We start from the raw sequence: 16,324 nt of genomic DNA, 5'->3' as shown, positions 1-16,324 counted from the left end.
ATCTTTTTGTGCAGTTATAGGGGTACCTCTGGAACTTGGTGCAAATACAAAACCGATGCTTTTGGCATTGATTTGAATCGTTCTGTGAAACTCTGAAGAAGACACCTTTTTCTTAAGGTGCCAGCTGGTGAAAGATGTCATAAAGTTTCTTAAAGCCCAAACAAATGCCAACAAACAAAGAAACATTCGGGAATGCCTATTGCTTATAATTGTTAGAGATGTAGGAATGGGTAAAGACAACTTTTTTCCTCTACACTGGATGGCCCCCTATGACTGTTTTTCCATTCCACATGTTGTTTACACTTGAGATTTGCACACCTTGAAAAAAAACTCCTCTCCACTGAAAATAATTTTCTCAAAATAAAACTAAACTTACCACTACTATGCAAGTTTGTACTTATTATGTATAGCAGTTCTTCTATGGCATGTCTTAATTTGAAGTAATTAACTACTTCATACCCGCCAAATTAGTACTCTGTATTTTCTTTACAAAGGTGAAAGCAAATGAGTTCCCTGCAACAAACTATTCCCCAATATATTGGGCCTGGTATTTTCCTTAAAGCACAATGAATCTGCAGCATTCTCCAAGATTTCAATGAATTTGCAAGTTCTCTACCAAAAAGTATTTGTAGGGAAATTAATAGTAAGACACTTTGGTCCAGTGTCGTTGGCGAATAAACACCTGGCAAAATCTGAAAAGTCACTCACCAGGATTCCTTCTCTCAATTTGCCTTTAAGCTAAAAACGTATCTATTTGTTCTATTTTTAATGAGTGTCTCTACCGGTGACCCACGATGACGTTGAGGCTGTAATAAAACGAGCAAAAGGAAACCAGATGAATGCTTAATTTTCTATAAGTAACTTCTGGAAATTCGGCTCGGTGAGTGCAGAGAGCCCAGTTTTATGCTTATTGCTTCCTTCATAGCAGCAGTTAAGTGTTGCTCCAGATACACAATGGCGGACATTTATTGGTCCTACGTTTCTGCTAACGCAAAATTACATTCAGTGCTACTTATAGGTTTAAAATATATAATAGTTTGTTTTGAAAAATTTCAAATTTTGTATTTCTACAATATTTTTCTGCTATTTGAACAACCACCCTTGGTTTCAGATGTAAGTATGGAACACTTAGGCTACGTGGAAGTGCGTGTCTTGTTTTTAGTTTTGACTTCTCAGTGCAGCTTTCTGTATAAGCATTGTTGCCAATTCTTTAAAATAAACGTAGACTGCTTTAAGCACAACCCGTAGTAGTATTTTTTCTCTCACCTCACGCTATTGGCTGTTTAATGCATGAAGGCATATTTGACATCTTAAAAAGTGCACTGTCATCAACCTGCTTATCCCATTCTTCATCTCCGATATGCACGCTTAATGGTAAGCAATCCCTTTTTGATACTTTCTTCCCTAGCATTGCAAAGCCAGTAGGTCCTGTCTTGAATTAGCACATTAAAACAAATATTTTGGCTTTATCAGTGATTGCTTACGCATGGCAGATCATTCATCTTTCCAGAGTATGATCATTCAGTTATTGGTTGGAGTCAGGATAGCTTCCCAGCACGCCTCCTCCCAGGCACCCATTGTAACCCTCCTCACATTCTTTACAATACCTATGGACAGCCCAGTATGGCTTCTAATCAGTTCAAAGTTCAAAACCCTGGAGCGGGAGGCATACTGCGTGCAATGCATATCCGGGCTCACAGCCTCGTGCACCATTGTAGTGGAAAATGTTATTGTATGGTAAATAAAACCTTGACAATGTAAACATTTAAAAGGGACATGTTATACAGAACTTTATGAAACCATCTAACACAAACGAACGTGTGATTTCAGAAAATAAGGCACGTTATTTAAAATCAGCTGTGGTTAACTTAAAAGCAGTGTAATTCTTTAAAATCAGTTGCGAGTAAGCCAATGTGCAGAATGCATGGTTGTCCAGAGTTTAAAAATGTGTGTGTTAACTTTAAGGCTATTGTAGTTTAACCACCTTGTAAGTGGTAGCAAGTGAAGCCTTGAACCTTTCTTGGGTGGAGGGCTTAGCTGCCCCTGGATGAAAATCTGAGTCCGCGCTACTCGATATTAGCAACTGTGACCTACAGGTTTCTCACAGTCTCTGCAAGAGCCACACTATCTTCCTGTTACAAAGGGTTTACTTATATTCTCTAGTTTGCAACTTTTTCTGTGCTTGTGGTACCGTTGACGTAGTCTATGCTACAGTGCTAGTTGGTAGCTTCATGTCTGTTTGAGGTTATTCCACGCATGATAACTCCAGGCAGCTCTTGGTTGAGATTTACTCAAACCATTGAAAGGAAACAAGGTTTTGTCTTTGCTTGGGTGAGTGCAGTTTTATTTTTTTGTAATACTCGAGATGTGAGCGCGGTTTTGGTGTAGGTTCCAAGCCATTTAAAAAAAAATTATATTATTGGCAGAAACCTACGTTCATGCATCCCAAATGTTTGTGCTCATTTTAAGTGAAAGTTGAATGCTGATTAATCTTTAATATGTGGCTTCTTCTGTTTCAGCTGACGGGTGCGGGCACATGGTGATTGGTAAGGAGAGTGGCACATTGGCATCCAAGAATTACCCCGGGACCTACCCAAATGACACTTTCTGTGAAAGGCGTATCAAAGTACCCGGAGGGAAAAAACTCTATATCAAATTTGGAGATTTGGACATTGAATCCCATGACTGTGAATCGAGTTACTTCAAAATCTTCGAAGGCTCTTCAGAACTGGAATCTGGTAATTACTTACATTATATATTCTTCAGTGTTTACAGGTCTAACAGCGGCGACCGATCCATAAAGGTGAACCAGGTGGTCGCCTTGGGCATCAAGTTTAAAAAAAAAAAAAAATCACCTTTTTGGGGGCCCATGTCAACGTTCACCTAGTATGTCACTCGCCAGCTTCAAGTTTAGTGCAGTCTTTGAGCGCACACCTGTATAGATCACTCCATAATAGATATTAGTGTTCTCTTGCGTCATCAGGGGTCCTGGGTAAGGTTTTGAAAATTTAGTATTTTACGCGCTAATTTTGGAAATTTTGATTTGAATTATCACTTCTGGAGTGAGAAAGCAATTCTCTTTTGCTGAGCTGAGCATTGCTCGTGGACATAAATTATTAGTCTAGCAAGGCTGGGTGAGCACCTTCTCGTCGTATGTCACTCGCTGCAGATACCACTCGTTTGTAGGCAGGCTGGTGGGTACAAGCTTTCGCAGTTCCTCTGTTATTTACTGTTGAGAGTTTTGGCCTGCTTATAAGGAGTACAACTGGCCAGAATACTGCTCATCCGGGGATATTTGTGTCATTTTCAAGGCTGTGTAAAAAGAGCCATTTCTGAGGCCATCTGTGAGAGTTCTGTGAGGCCTTGGAGCTCACTCAGGTGCCTAATGTTCACACTCACCTGGAAACTTCTAAAGACGTACCTCACCTTAACAACTGCCCCCTTCCAGAAGTGCACACACGTTGACCCAAGCACAATGCTGCTGCTTGTTGGAGTTTAATTTCCTAGATGTACTTGGCATCATTTCTAATATGCCATTGTACCTAAAGCGGATATCGACGTTTATCAACAGTATTTGGTTTGTTTTCAATCCTTGTGTGTAGTAAATCTTAATTGGTGTACAGTCGTGAACAGCTCTGCGGATTTAAGGGTTTTCTATGACTGATCCGAGAATGCAGCGTTTGCTAACTATAGAGCAGCAACGTGCAGGGCCGCTGGGAAGTTTTGTCTGCAGAGTAATACTGTTACTTTAAAGAACTAATCCCTCACGTCTGCTTTTTCTAGGCTTTGTAAAGAACAGGTGTTACCCATTTCAGTAGTGCTCATTTATTGACCTCGGGAAGATGAAAGGCTCGATTAACCGTGCCAAGATGTAAAATCAAGTCTAGCAGATGACATCACAGGAGCTGGTGTTGAGCGTCACAATCACGGAGCTAACCTTGCCAGACTTCATATTGCTGGTACAGTCCACAAGTTGTTTGTATTGCTGGTATAGTGACAGTGGTCACATCCATCCATCCATCTATTCATCAACCCTCACTCTCATTGCCACAAGGCAGACTTTCTTATTCTGCGTGAAGGCAGGCAGTGACCGGTGTGTGCTGCTGTTTGTATATTCTGCAAGCATGTGGAGAGGGTCCGACATACACACCTCAAACGAATGGGGTCAGACCGCTCCGGTTTCTCTATTCCGTAGCTAAGTAGCTTATCAAGTACCATTTTTTTTTTTTTGGGGGGGGGGGTGCATTCTGGAATTTGAAGTCCTTATGAGCCGTGATCCCATTATAAAATCCTGACAACTATCCACAGAGTGCAAAGAATAAATATGGTTGGATAACCTGTTTATGCATAGGCTGGGGAAACATGCGGGCTCTGTGAGGCTTGTTGTAGTGATGAAAGTGGAGTTTGATAAACGGATGCAAGCTGAGGCGATGATAAAAACACAGCGGCCCTTACGCTGCACAACGCTGCTAATGTTTGTACTGATTTTTCTTGAATCCGGTTTTGCACGCATTGCTTACAATGATTGATATGAAGCTAGTCACGGGCCCTAAGCGGACAGCAAGTATCTCTTAGAAGCTCGGCTGGTGTCTGGACAAGCTGCAGATGCAGCAGGCAGGGAGTTGTAAAGAATGTGCAAGCCTCGAGCATTTAAACCCTTCCAGGCGCTTGGGATTTGAAGGGGTTTTCCTTTCGGTGCTCTCTGGTGATCGAGGCTGGCTCTCCGCCGTGGCCTCTTTTGTTCATCTTTGCAGTGGTGACAAAAAGCGGGTTCACACACCGACCAGAGTCAAATGACGACGCGCAGTAGTCTTTTGTTGCTATTCAGTAGTTGCAAATGACCAGTGGGTTCATTCCATTGTGACCTGTCCGTGCATGCGGGGGTCCCCCATGCTGATGCGGCACAATGGAATGTACGGATGGTTTTCTTGACGTGGTGACGTCACGGCCCTTTCAGCACGCCCCATCTGCTTAGAGCAGGGGGAACCATGCTGAAGTGGCTAGCCTGCCACCGCGTGGCTGTGGGCTCCTCGCCACGGATGACTGACATACCTAGCCCATTGTGGCACACTAGCCAAGTGTGCCTTGCTGTAAGGAGCTGTAAGGGGGTCGGTTGTGCGCTACATTCCCCGTGGCAAAGAAATGCGTATTCAAAGCGCTACAGGGCAGAGAGTGTCCACCATAGGGGTCATTAGGTGGTTTGTCGGCGTTGTACATCTAGCACTGTAAAAATGCAAGCCGAAGCATGGCACATTAAGAGTTGCAATTGGACACAATTTAACTGAGGGAAACTCATAAATTGGGGTCAGGGTGTGGCAGAGGAAAGGAGGTGGACACAAGGGGCGGAGCTTGAAAAACAGAGTCTGACAGTCAACTTATACATGTTTTAAAAATCTGCTGCAAAGAAGACTGTGTTTGCTGATAAAGTTAGATAAATGAACATAAGCAGACCTTTCGTACCAGGTATCTGACCTTTGCACGTTGTGTAATAGGAGGTGGAAGGGACAACAGGTTTGGCGCTTTGGTTTTGTTTTTTAAAATGAGTTTTATATGTGCACTTTTGTGTAAATTTGGGTATAGATCTGGTTCAAGAGAGTGGGTAAGGATAGCTCAGCTGGCATGGCTGTTTGGCAGTTATTGAGGATGTCTTTGAAAATAAGTAAATGAAAGTGGTGTGTATATGTAGAGCCTGCTAAATATATACCCTCCCATACTTGTGCCCAAACGGCACTATGTGTGTATCCACACATTGTCCTATATGTGTATCCAGTTTGCTATATTTATGTATATAGAATACTGTGTTGTGCCCTCCCCCATGTATGTATCAACCTGTTGTATGTATCCACTGTGCTGTATGTAAGCACCTTATCTTACCTTATGAATGTAACACAATGGTCCAGCACTCCACTCAAAGTAAGCAATGATCAAGTTCAACAAATTTAAGATCCGTTCAGCAGGTCTTTGTATAGAGGTTCTTTATTCTGAATCTTTATTGCTTTTTAAGAAGATTCAGAATAAAGAACCTCTATACAAAGACCTGCTGAATGGATCTTAAATTTGTTGAACTTGATTTTTGCTTACTTTGAGTGGAGTGCTGGACCATTGTGTTACAATTTAAATTGTGGGAATTTCCCTTGGAGGCATAGGGGTATTGAGCCTCAGGTCCGTGGCACCCTGATATTAGTATTATTTATACCTGATTTTTGATAGGTGCAGTGATTATTGCCCCATACCCTGTGTTCTTTTGTTGGTTAGTTACCTTATGAATGTATCTACCTTGCCCCATGTATGTATCCACCCTGCTGTATTTAACCACTGTGTCCAATGTTTCCACCTGATCGTGTATATCCATGCCCCCTATATATGTACCCTACTGTATAATTGTATCCACTCTACCCCAGAGGCGCAACTAGAGCCAAATTCCAAGGTGAATGGGGGGGTGGGGGAGGGGGGGGGTAATAAAAATTTCGGGGGGAGGGGGGATTCAGCGCTCTTCTATAATTAGGTGTCCTAGTGCACTCCTCAAATGGCAGTAGTGTGGTATTACATCTAGGGTTTGTAACGCGTGTTTATTCTCGCTGAGTCAGTGAAACTAGGAGGGAAATCAGCCTGGAAAGTTGAGAAATGTAGGACAGAGGAGGTAGAGACAGATGCATGTTCAGTTTACTTGATGTAGGAACATGTAATTTATCTACTGTTCGGAATGGCTCCAATGTGGTGTCAGGTGAAAAGTACAGCTTCTAGAAGAACTATATGACAGAACAGATCTAGGCAACTCTGATTCAGATATTTGATGTAGGAAAAAGTATGGTATGTTATTCATGCCTGTTTTAGGAATGGCTCCCGCGCGGTGTTATGCAAAGGGTACATCTGCTAGAAGAAGTGTTTATGGTGTGCTATTTTAATTAAGAGAAATGTTCCCTTTAGCTTTTTTAGTTTACCAAGAGTTGTCGGAATATCTCTGGTGCTGTTCATGTATGTATTCATACGCACTCTTTGCTCTGCATCCATCCTGCCACACCTGTATATGCGTGCTCCCTGACTTTTGTGTTAATGTACACTTCCTATATATGCACCCTTTCCTGTTTATTTACGACCACTGCCCTTTTGCATGCACCATGTATTGTACATCTATCTACAGTGTAGTGTATGCAGCGCTCCGTGCACTTTTCTCAGTGTATGTCGCTTAAATTATGTATGTTTACATAGACCATTCCCTGTGGACGAAGATGCCAGACCATATATGTTTTTATGTTTGCACATGTGCTCTGTATGTACGTGTTCATCCCTTAATGTACCCTTGTCTGCGTAGTACTCAGTGGTCCAGTACTCCGCTTTTGCATTCTTTTTCGTGATCAACATTTTTTTTTTTAATTAAAAAAAAAAGATTTTAGAATTCTAGCTGATTTCCATATGCTCACACTGGAGGAGTGAGTGAACACATGCCTTTAAAGGCAGTGTGTGTTAATGTGTCATCCACCACTCTATTAGCATCTCACGGTAAAAGGGCCTCCGTGTCCGGTTATCGCATTTGCATTGACCTTTTCCCCCGTGGGAACGGGAATTAGAAGAAGCAACACTGATGCAGAGAGGGACGAGAGTGAAACCGTGACCCCCGACAGCTACAAGTGTGAATTGGAGAACAAACGTGAAAATGAACAAGTCAGGGTGGAAACTTCACTGAAAGAACACCAACATAAATAAAAACCAAATATAGATATAAAAGAAAGGACTCTTTAGAAGATTGTAAAGTCTTTCTTCTTTAATGTGCACACTCCTTGGGGGCTTGGATTATGCCTCTTTGTACTTTTGAGACTCGGCTGAAAGGCCTCCGGAGGGTCCCTGCAGGATTCCTGTGGTGTGCTGAAGCGCCAGTGCAGCTAAACCGTGCATCTCTGCACCATGCCACACACTGGGCCTGCAGAAAGCCCATTCAGACAGGACGCCTTTTAAAATGCCGCGTGCAAACAATACCTTTGTGTTTCCTACACATCTGTACCGTGCTGCCTTCCCAGCCATAGTTTGCCATTAACGCGTGTTTATCAGTTCCTCGCTGAAGTCACTGTTCGTTCGTTCAACATTCCTCACCGTGGCGAGATCGAGTGCATTGTGGGATGCCTGTGCGTGCGTGGGAGTTATTGTATGGCAGAGGAGCTAAAACAAGCATTTGCAATGCAATAGGTCTCGCGTTTGCGAGAGTTTAAACTATTGGCTTTGTAAATGACAATGCCTTTTATTTATGTGTTGGTTTTTAAAACATAAATAAAAGGCATTGTCATTTGCAATGGCAATTGCTGAAACTTTCACAAATGCAAGACTATTGCACTGCAAATGTCAGACACACAAGCAGACACAGACACACACGCAATCATACACACAGACGCGCACACACACAGGCAGAAACGCACACAGACTGCAAACTCCCATAGTGAGTGAGCATCTAGGGGCCCACTGTAAGAGAAGGGCACTTACTCACTCTCGGAATCGAGAAAAAAACTGCACCCTCACACCCAGAACCTGAAAAAGAAATTCTAAAAGTAAAATGCGGAGAACAATTGTCATTTTCACTTTCGAGGTTGGTGTTTTCAGGCAGAATTGTATTAAACTTACATCTGCAATCTGCAGAGGCACTGGTAACAGTGGCACTCATGTTATCGATCTCTTAAGGATGAAAGGCTGAGTTGCCTTGGCATGAATTGCACACGTGTCTGCAAGAGGAGCATCACTATTTTCTAAATGTATTTATTGTTTATATTCACTTTATAAAACCCATGTAAGCGGGCCACATAATTTACCACATTCACCATATGCCATTAAAGCTAAATAAAAAGAAGGAAGGTCATTAAAGTTATTAGTCCAATACAATAAATAAAGTTAAAAATTAAATGCAGCTGCACAAGTCATGAAAAAGTACATTCAGTGTCCGATTAGTTCATCTCACTCCTGTTACGCCCACTGCTTCTCTATTCACACAATAAGCCGATCTTGGGTACTGGGTTGAAACACAACACATGACAGCAGAGCAGCCGGCCGCCCTTGTTGTAAAAGGGCAGTGGGCGCTCTGTTGATGAATAATACACCTGGGAAGCACGGCCGATTTTTAAAACATAAAATGTGTCCGGCGCCTGTTTGAAAACAATTTCTACCCAATACTGTATAAACCAGCAGTTGCAGCAATGACTGAATACTGATAAAGACAAAGTCTGCCAATGGGGACGCGATAATCACTGCAGTCTTTGGGCTGGGGTGGGACTTCATCTCCCAGCCTGCTGATCGCCCAGTTGGGCGGGCCCTGCAAGCCTTTCTACCGTCACGCTGCGAAAGGGCAAGAACTTTCTCCGCTGCGTGGGACGCGCACGAGGCCGGGTCACGCGACCCCCTTGGCTGGTTAGCTACTGGTAAAACTGATGCCAAGGTCCTGCGAGGCTCCATGGCTTATCTAGAAGGTAGGACTGAAGCAGTGTCTGATGATGGGGGAACGGGAAACGGCAAATTCCAGCAACCGGGGGAACGTTAGGTCATCCATCACAAACTATCTGATGACTGTACTGGGGATAATTAGGTCATAACTTTAGCAAGAAGAGGAAAGAATTGACGCAGGCTCAACACCCCCGCCCCCTTCCTGGACCCAGGGGGACGGGGGGGTCGTCATCTGTATAGCGCTATGGCACCATAATGATGCCTATCGGACCCTTGTGCATTAGCGAATCAGAAAACCACAAAGTTGCCCACATTGGAAAATCTGGGCAGTTTTAAACTTGTAAAAAACAGGAAAGCTGAAAGGTGTTTTGCAAGGTATGGGAAACGCGCGTTGAGGGAGACGAGTACGTGTGCACTGGCTGGGGTGGCTGGTGCGTGTATTTGTTGGCGCAGTTACTGCATGCAGCTGGCTTGCGTGGACGGAAGGGGACAGGAGATGTGCACATCGTGCGTGTCTGTACGTGCGTGTTCACGGGTGCGTTCACATTTGCAGTCTGTCCTGCGCGTGCACATCTCCTGTCTCCCTTCCGAAGGAAGTCAGTAACAGTAGATCTCGCTAGCGACAGCGCTTCGCGCTGCGTCGCGAGGCGAGACCTAAAAAAGGAGCTCGGGTGTGACGTTAATTTATGCTTTTGCTGAAGAGGAGTAGTTGGCATTCGAAGATTTTTGCTGTCATTGTAAAAGAGGCTTCTGCATACGCAATAGCAGGACTCGAGGCCTAAAGAAAGAATTGGGGAGACTCGCCAAGTTAAGTAGAATGGGTGTGACATCAATCAATCAGGTGTTTGTTAAGCGCGACTACTCACTCGTAAGGGTCTCAAGGCGCTGAGGGGGTGGGGGGTCGCAGGTTCCAGTCCATCAAGGAGGGGGTCTGTCGAAGAGCCAGGTTTTGAGGTTTCTTGCGAAGATGGGGAGCGATGTTGTCTGAGGTGGAGCGGAAGGTCGTTCCAGGCTCTGGCCGCGTGGAAGGAGAAGGAGCGGCCTCCCAATCTGGTCTTTCTGGTGCGGGGGACCACGGCGTAGGAGAGCTTGGCTGATCGTAGGGTCCTTTGGGGTGCGTGGAATTTAAGTCGGCGGTTCAGGTATGCTGGTCCGGTGTCGTGGAGGGTCTTGTGAGCATGGGTTAGCATCTTGAAGGGGACTCTAGCTTCGATGGGGAGCCAGTGGAGTGTGCGCAGGTGCTGGGAGATGTGGCAGTGTCTTGGAAGGTTGAGGACCAGCCTTGCGACGGCGTTTTGGATGTTCTGTAGCTTGCGGGTGAGGTTTTTGTTTATTCCGGCATAGAGTGCGTTACTGTAGTCGAACCTGCTGGTGACCAGGGCGTGAGTGATGTTTTTCTGTGTTTTAGGGGGATCCATTTGAAGGTCTTACGTAGGAGGCGGAGGGTGTGGAAGCAGGAGGACGAGACGGAGTTGATCTGGTGGTCCTTTTTTAGCTGTGAGTCTAGGCTGATTCCCAGGTTGCGTGCATGGTCCGTGGGGGTGGGCGGGCTTCCGAGGGCGGGGGGTCACCAGGTGTCGTTCCAGGCATCAGGGTTTGGACCCATGATGAGTACTTCCGTTTTGTTGGTGTTTAGGTGTAGGCAGCTGTTTTTCATCCATTTGGTGACGGCTTCCATGCCTTCTCGAAAGTTGTGTCTGGCGGTGTTGGGTTCGTTGGATAGGGCGAGGATGAGTTGGGTGTCGTCTGCGTATGACACAATGTTGAGTCCGTAGGTTCTGACGATGGGGGCGAGCGGAGCCATGTAGACGTTGAAGAGTGTACGGCTGAGGGAGGACCCCTGGGGGACTCCGCAGGTGGTAGGTGTAGGGAGAGGAAGGAGCGGATCCAGTTGAGGGCCTTGTCTTGGATCCCTGCGTCGAGGGCTGCTGTTTCTCCTTTGTCTAGTAAGGTGCGGATGTCATCTTCTGCGGTGAGGAGGGCAGTTTCCGTAATGTGTTTTTTTCTGACATCACAGGAAATAACATCACCATGGGGTACATCACAGGAAGTGACATCACATGTGGCATATCAACCCATGACCTCACCGGAAGTGACATCAGATCTTAAGACCTCAAATATGTTTAGCAGGTCTATCATGAATATATATGAGGACATTACAATATTTAACAAATTAGATTTTGCATTGGGGTTGTGCCAAAATATTGATGCAACACAGTCACAAAATCTGGGCCTCAACTTATACATTTATATTTTTTGAAACCCTACCACAAAGAAATTGGCAACATGGAGAAACGTGGCAGTAAATCTGTTCTGCTTAATTGGTTGCAGTGTCTGTATTTTAAAATATCTTATGGAGTTAAGGAACCTGCTTCAGAGATCTTTGTGTGCCAGCTAAATCTCAGAGAACAATAATAATGACAAGATAACTCTGGAGGATAACATATTTGCTGGAGAGATCTGTGTTTTGCCTGGTCCTAGTTTTGAATTAAAGTAGCATAGATGGTTAATATGTCTCCTAAAAGCACATTATGTAACAAGCACATGACAGATTTCTATTTTATGCAAATGGGTAAGACGGTTACTTCTTGTAAGACAGAGATCCTTTTGTTACTTGCAGTTCATAAACTGTAATTCTTCTAATATAGCACAAGGAGGTATAAAGGACATGTGGCTCCTACACCTTGTACCCTCACTGTTTTATGTAACGCATCCTTTATATTGATGTGCACACTTATGATTTGTTGTCAATGTATAATCCGTACGTGTGATGTAAGCGCCCTGACCATGCATTGGGATGAGTAGTGCTAAAGAGCTATAAAAGAAATAAAACAAAATAGTGGAGTATTAATTGTTATTTGTATAAATACTGGGGAGACCTACACATCTGACATTCTTCTAGTGTATGCATGTCTCTTCTGTATACAGGTACTGAACAGAGTCAAAAGCATTCCTCTCTTAAGTACCTGTGAAGTGATAAGATGTGAGCCTTTGTTTCCCTTCCATTGGATCTAGGTGTGAGGCTCCCAATATCTCGCAGCTAGGATACCCCAACAAAGAGTTCTATTGGCCCCTTCACTCAGACTTTTCTTATGGGCGAAGCTGGCATCTGATAAGCCCCTTCCCAACCTGCACATTGCAGCTCGGAACAAAAGCAGACAATGTGTAGGCACTGCTGAAAGTGTCCTGGTGTAAGAAAATTACACCAGGACGAGTTCAGCATATTTATGTGAATTCCGTGAGAAGTAGGAAAGGAACGTGACACTCCGCTGAAAGTGGCCAGCTTTGCAACAGGGTATACAGTGTTTACTCTCTGAAAATAGTGGGTAGAGGGCATCTACCCTTGTCTACCCTTGACTCAAGCTCTGCACAACAAAATAAACCGTTTAGCAGCAAAGTAGAGGACAGAGCACATGTGCAGTTCCAAAACTGCGGAGGCAGTTCATGCGTTAAACCCAAATGACATCTGTTCACTGGTGATTGAGTAATGCGGGTCATTGAGCCCCTTACATTTCCATGCCTTGCACAATGATTCCCGCAAGCCTGCAACGTTGACCGGCAGGGAGTGGTCTCCCTTTCTCTTTAATTATTTGAGTACTGTCCTGCCTGTATGTATTGTTCTCTACATATTGCTGATTTTGGAGGGCAATTCCCTCTCTAATTAACCTTGTTAAAGACATTGCTGTTTTTCAAAAGCAGGGCATGAGTAGGACAGTACAGTTCAATTTTATAATTAAACCCCATCCCCCCCCCCCCCCCGCCCCCATGCCTAAACTGCTAAACTAGCGCTGGCACACTGTGAGACCCTGGTGATAATAAAACGTTTATATGGCCCAGGTTTAAGCAGAATCTGTTTTTCGGTCTCTGCAAGGCAGCACATCTGCGGTCTCTCGGGACATGCTGTATCTACTGTATGGGCTTTCAGCACGCCGATTCGTTTTCATTAGTTCCTTCATGTGCCTTTCGAAATTACTTTGTTTTCATTGGTGAATAGTTTACTTTTGTCCCTCCTTTTGCTGTTTTGGTCATGCCCTGGAGACTGGCCCTGTTACATGGATCATTTCACTATCAGCCATATGTTAGTTTTGGGCATTACTTTTTCTTTTTCAGCTTGTTTGTCTTTTGAAACGTGCTCTGCCTAGGGCTGCAAATCATGTCCCTATCTTGTTTTCCAGTGTTTTTGGTTTTGCAAGTGCTTTTTCAGCCAAGGCTATGTCGTTTTCCATCCTGTAACATTTGTGGCTTTATTAGCTCAAATGTCCAAACCTTAAATAATATACTTACTGAATGGAAGTGTATTTTAAGAAGACGCCCAACAGTAGTTTCAACCTATTTACATTGTGCTTTTTGACAGTGTGATTATTTGGATACGATTGAAGGGGTAAACATGCTGTTAGTGCTTTGTTTTATGAAAATGGAAGGAGTTTTAACTTACACACTTTCAACTTTTGATGCTGTCTTTAGGTTTTAATCATTGGTGGAATAAAATCAATATCAATGGATGCATACTCGCCCTCTCCAAACGTGGCATGTAATGTGAGGTTACTCAAATATATCTTGCAAGTCGACAGTGCAATATCACCTTCGCATCACTACAGCACCAATCAGCGTCGCTCAGCACCACTTCAGCAGCACCACCTGAGCATCACTCAGCAGCCCCTGAGAACCACCTAAGCGCCTCCTCAACCCCAGCGCAGCATCACCTCAACCCCAGCGCAGCATCACCTCAACCCCAGCGCAGCATCACCTCAACCCCAGCGCAGCATCACCTCAACCCCAGCGCAGCATCACCTCAACCCCAGCGCAGCATCACCTCAACCCCAGCGCAGCATCACCTCCGCACCAGCGCAGCATCACCTCCGCACCAGCGCAGCATCACCTCCGCACCAGCGCAGCATCACCTCCGCACCAGCGCAGCATCACCTCCGCACCAGCGCAGCATCACCTCCGCACCAGCGCAGCATCACCTCCGCACCAGCGCAGCATCGCCTCCGCACCAGCGCAGCATCGCCTCCGCACCAGCGCAGCATCGCCTCCGCACCAGCGCAGCATCGCCTCCGCACCAGCGCAGCATCGCCTCCGCACCAGCGCAGCATCGCCTCCGCACCAGCGCAGCATCGCCTCCGCACCAGCGCAGCATCGCCTCCGCACCAGCGCAGCATCGCCTCCGCACCAGCGCAGCATCGCCTCCGCACCAGCGCAGCATCGCCTCCGCACCAGCGCAGCATCGCCTCCGCACCAGCGCAGCACCGCCTCTGCACCAGCGCAGCACCGCCTCTGCACCAGCGCAGCACCGCCTCTGCACCAGCGCAGCACCGCCTCTGCACCAGCGCAGCACCGCCTCTGCACCAGCGCAGCACCGCCTCAGCATCAGCGCAGCACCGCCTCAGCATCAGCGCAGCACCACCTCAGCATCAGCGCAGCACCACCTCTGCACCAGCGCAGCACCACCTCTGCACCAGCGCAGCACCACCTCAGCATCAGCGCAGCACCACCTCTGCACCAGCGCAGCACCACATCCGCACCTTCTCAGCATCAGCACAGCACCACCACAGCATCATCTCCGCACCAGCACAGCACCACCTCCGCATCAGTGCACCACCACCAGCACAGTCCCACCTCTTGCACCGGTGCAGACCCAACTTAGCATCAGAGCAGCATCACCTCACCATAGCATCAACTCAGCATCACTCAGCACTTCCTAAGCACCAGCTCAGCACCAGTCCCACCCCACTGTGAAAAACATATTTTTCTCTATTAATCTCAACATCAGTTCTTCCATTTTTTAATTTTGCGAAGATGTTGAATTGCAAACTTTGGTGCCTTTCTATTTTTGTTTCAAGTCAGCACAAACATATTTGTTTTGATTGTGTTTTATACACGCCTTGTGTTGACCTACCTGCTCTTTGCCCTTCTAGGGCATAACAATGTCCACTTGTAAAGTTTATACTAAATTGTTCGACTGGCTGTCAATGTATGAGAAGGAACGAGCAGTGTCCACTTTTAATGTTTATGCTCCTTTGTTTGATTGTCTGTCGGGTTATGATTAAAGAAAACAAGCCTTATCCTTGTCACTTAATCAGGGATTGTTCTTTTTGTAAATGTTTTACACATCCCCAGACCATGCAATAGGTATAAATAAACTCGCAGAACTTTGTACAATGCCTTTCGCTGTGACTATGGGCACCCGCGCAATTATAATAAATAAAAGATATTGTGACTGACCTCCAACTACTGACCTCCTTGTTTGTATGGTGGAGAAGAAAGAAGTTTGTTTTCCACATCAGCAGGACTCTGCACCGCCACAGCATCACTCAGCACTACCACAGCATCACACAGCACTACCTCAGCACACCACCTCAGCACCACCTCAGCGTCCGCACAGCATCAGCACAGCACTAGCTCCTCATCAGTGTGACACCACCTCGGCACCAGCGCAACACCTCAGCACCAGTGCAGAACCACCTCAGCACCATCTCCGCGACAGCACAGCACCACATCTGTATCAGTGCACCACCAGTACAGCCCCGCCTAAGCACCACCGCAGCCCCACCTCAGCAGCAACTCCGCGCTAGCGCAGCACCACCTCAGCATCAGTGCAATATCACCTCCGTACAGCACCAACTCAGCACCACCACAGCACGACTAAACACCTCCACAGCATTACTAAGCACCACCTCAGCACAGCACCACCTCAGCATCAGCACAGCACCACCTCAGCACTGCACCAACTCTGCATCAGTGCAGCACCACAAACGCAGCCCCAACTTATCAGCAAGCCAGCACCAACGCAGTACCACTTCAGCATCAGCGCAGCACCACCTCCTCATCAGTGCACTACCCCAGTGCAGCACCAACTCTGCATCAGTGCAGCACCAGCACAGCCTCAACATCAGCCCAGCAC

At 45.9% G+C, this 16,324-nt stretch overlaps 1 protein-coding gene across 1 annotated transcript in view; it reads left to right on the top strand.

Moving 5' to 3' along the window:
- DCBLD1 (discoidin, CUB and LCCL domain containing 1) overlaps nt 1-16,324 on the top strand; it is a 190,975-nt gene that overhangs the window by 72,515 nt on the left and 102,136 nt on the right. Inside the window, exon 2 of the mRNA XM_085611297.1 lies at nt 2,520-2,738. Coding sequence (XP_085467423.1) covers nt 2,520-2,738 — 219 coding nt within the window. The remainder of the gene's footprint in view (nt 1-2,519; nt 2,739-16,324) is intronic.

The sequence above is a fragment of the Triturus cristatus genome, chromosome 6, assembly GCF_964204655.1.
Source record: "Triturus cristatus chromosome 6, aTriCri1.1, whole genome shotgun sequence".
NCBI classification, from domain to species: Eukaryota; Metazoa; Chordata; class Amphibia; order Caudata; family Salamandridae; genus Triturus; species Triturus cristatus.
This window is presented reverse-complemented; position numbering and strand designations above follow the sequence as displayed.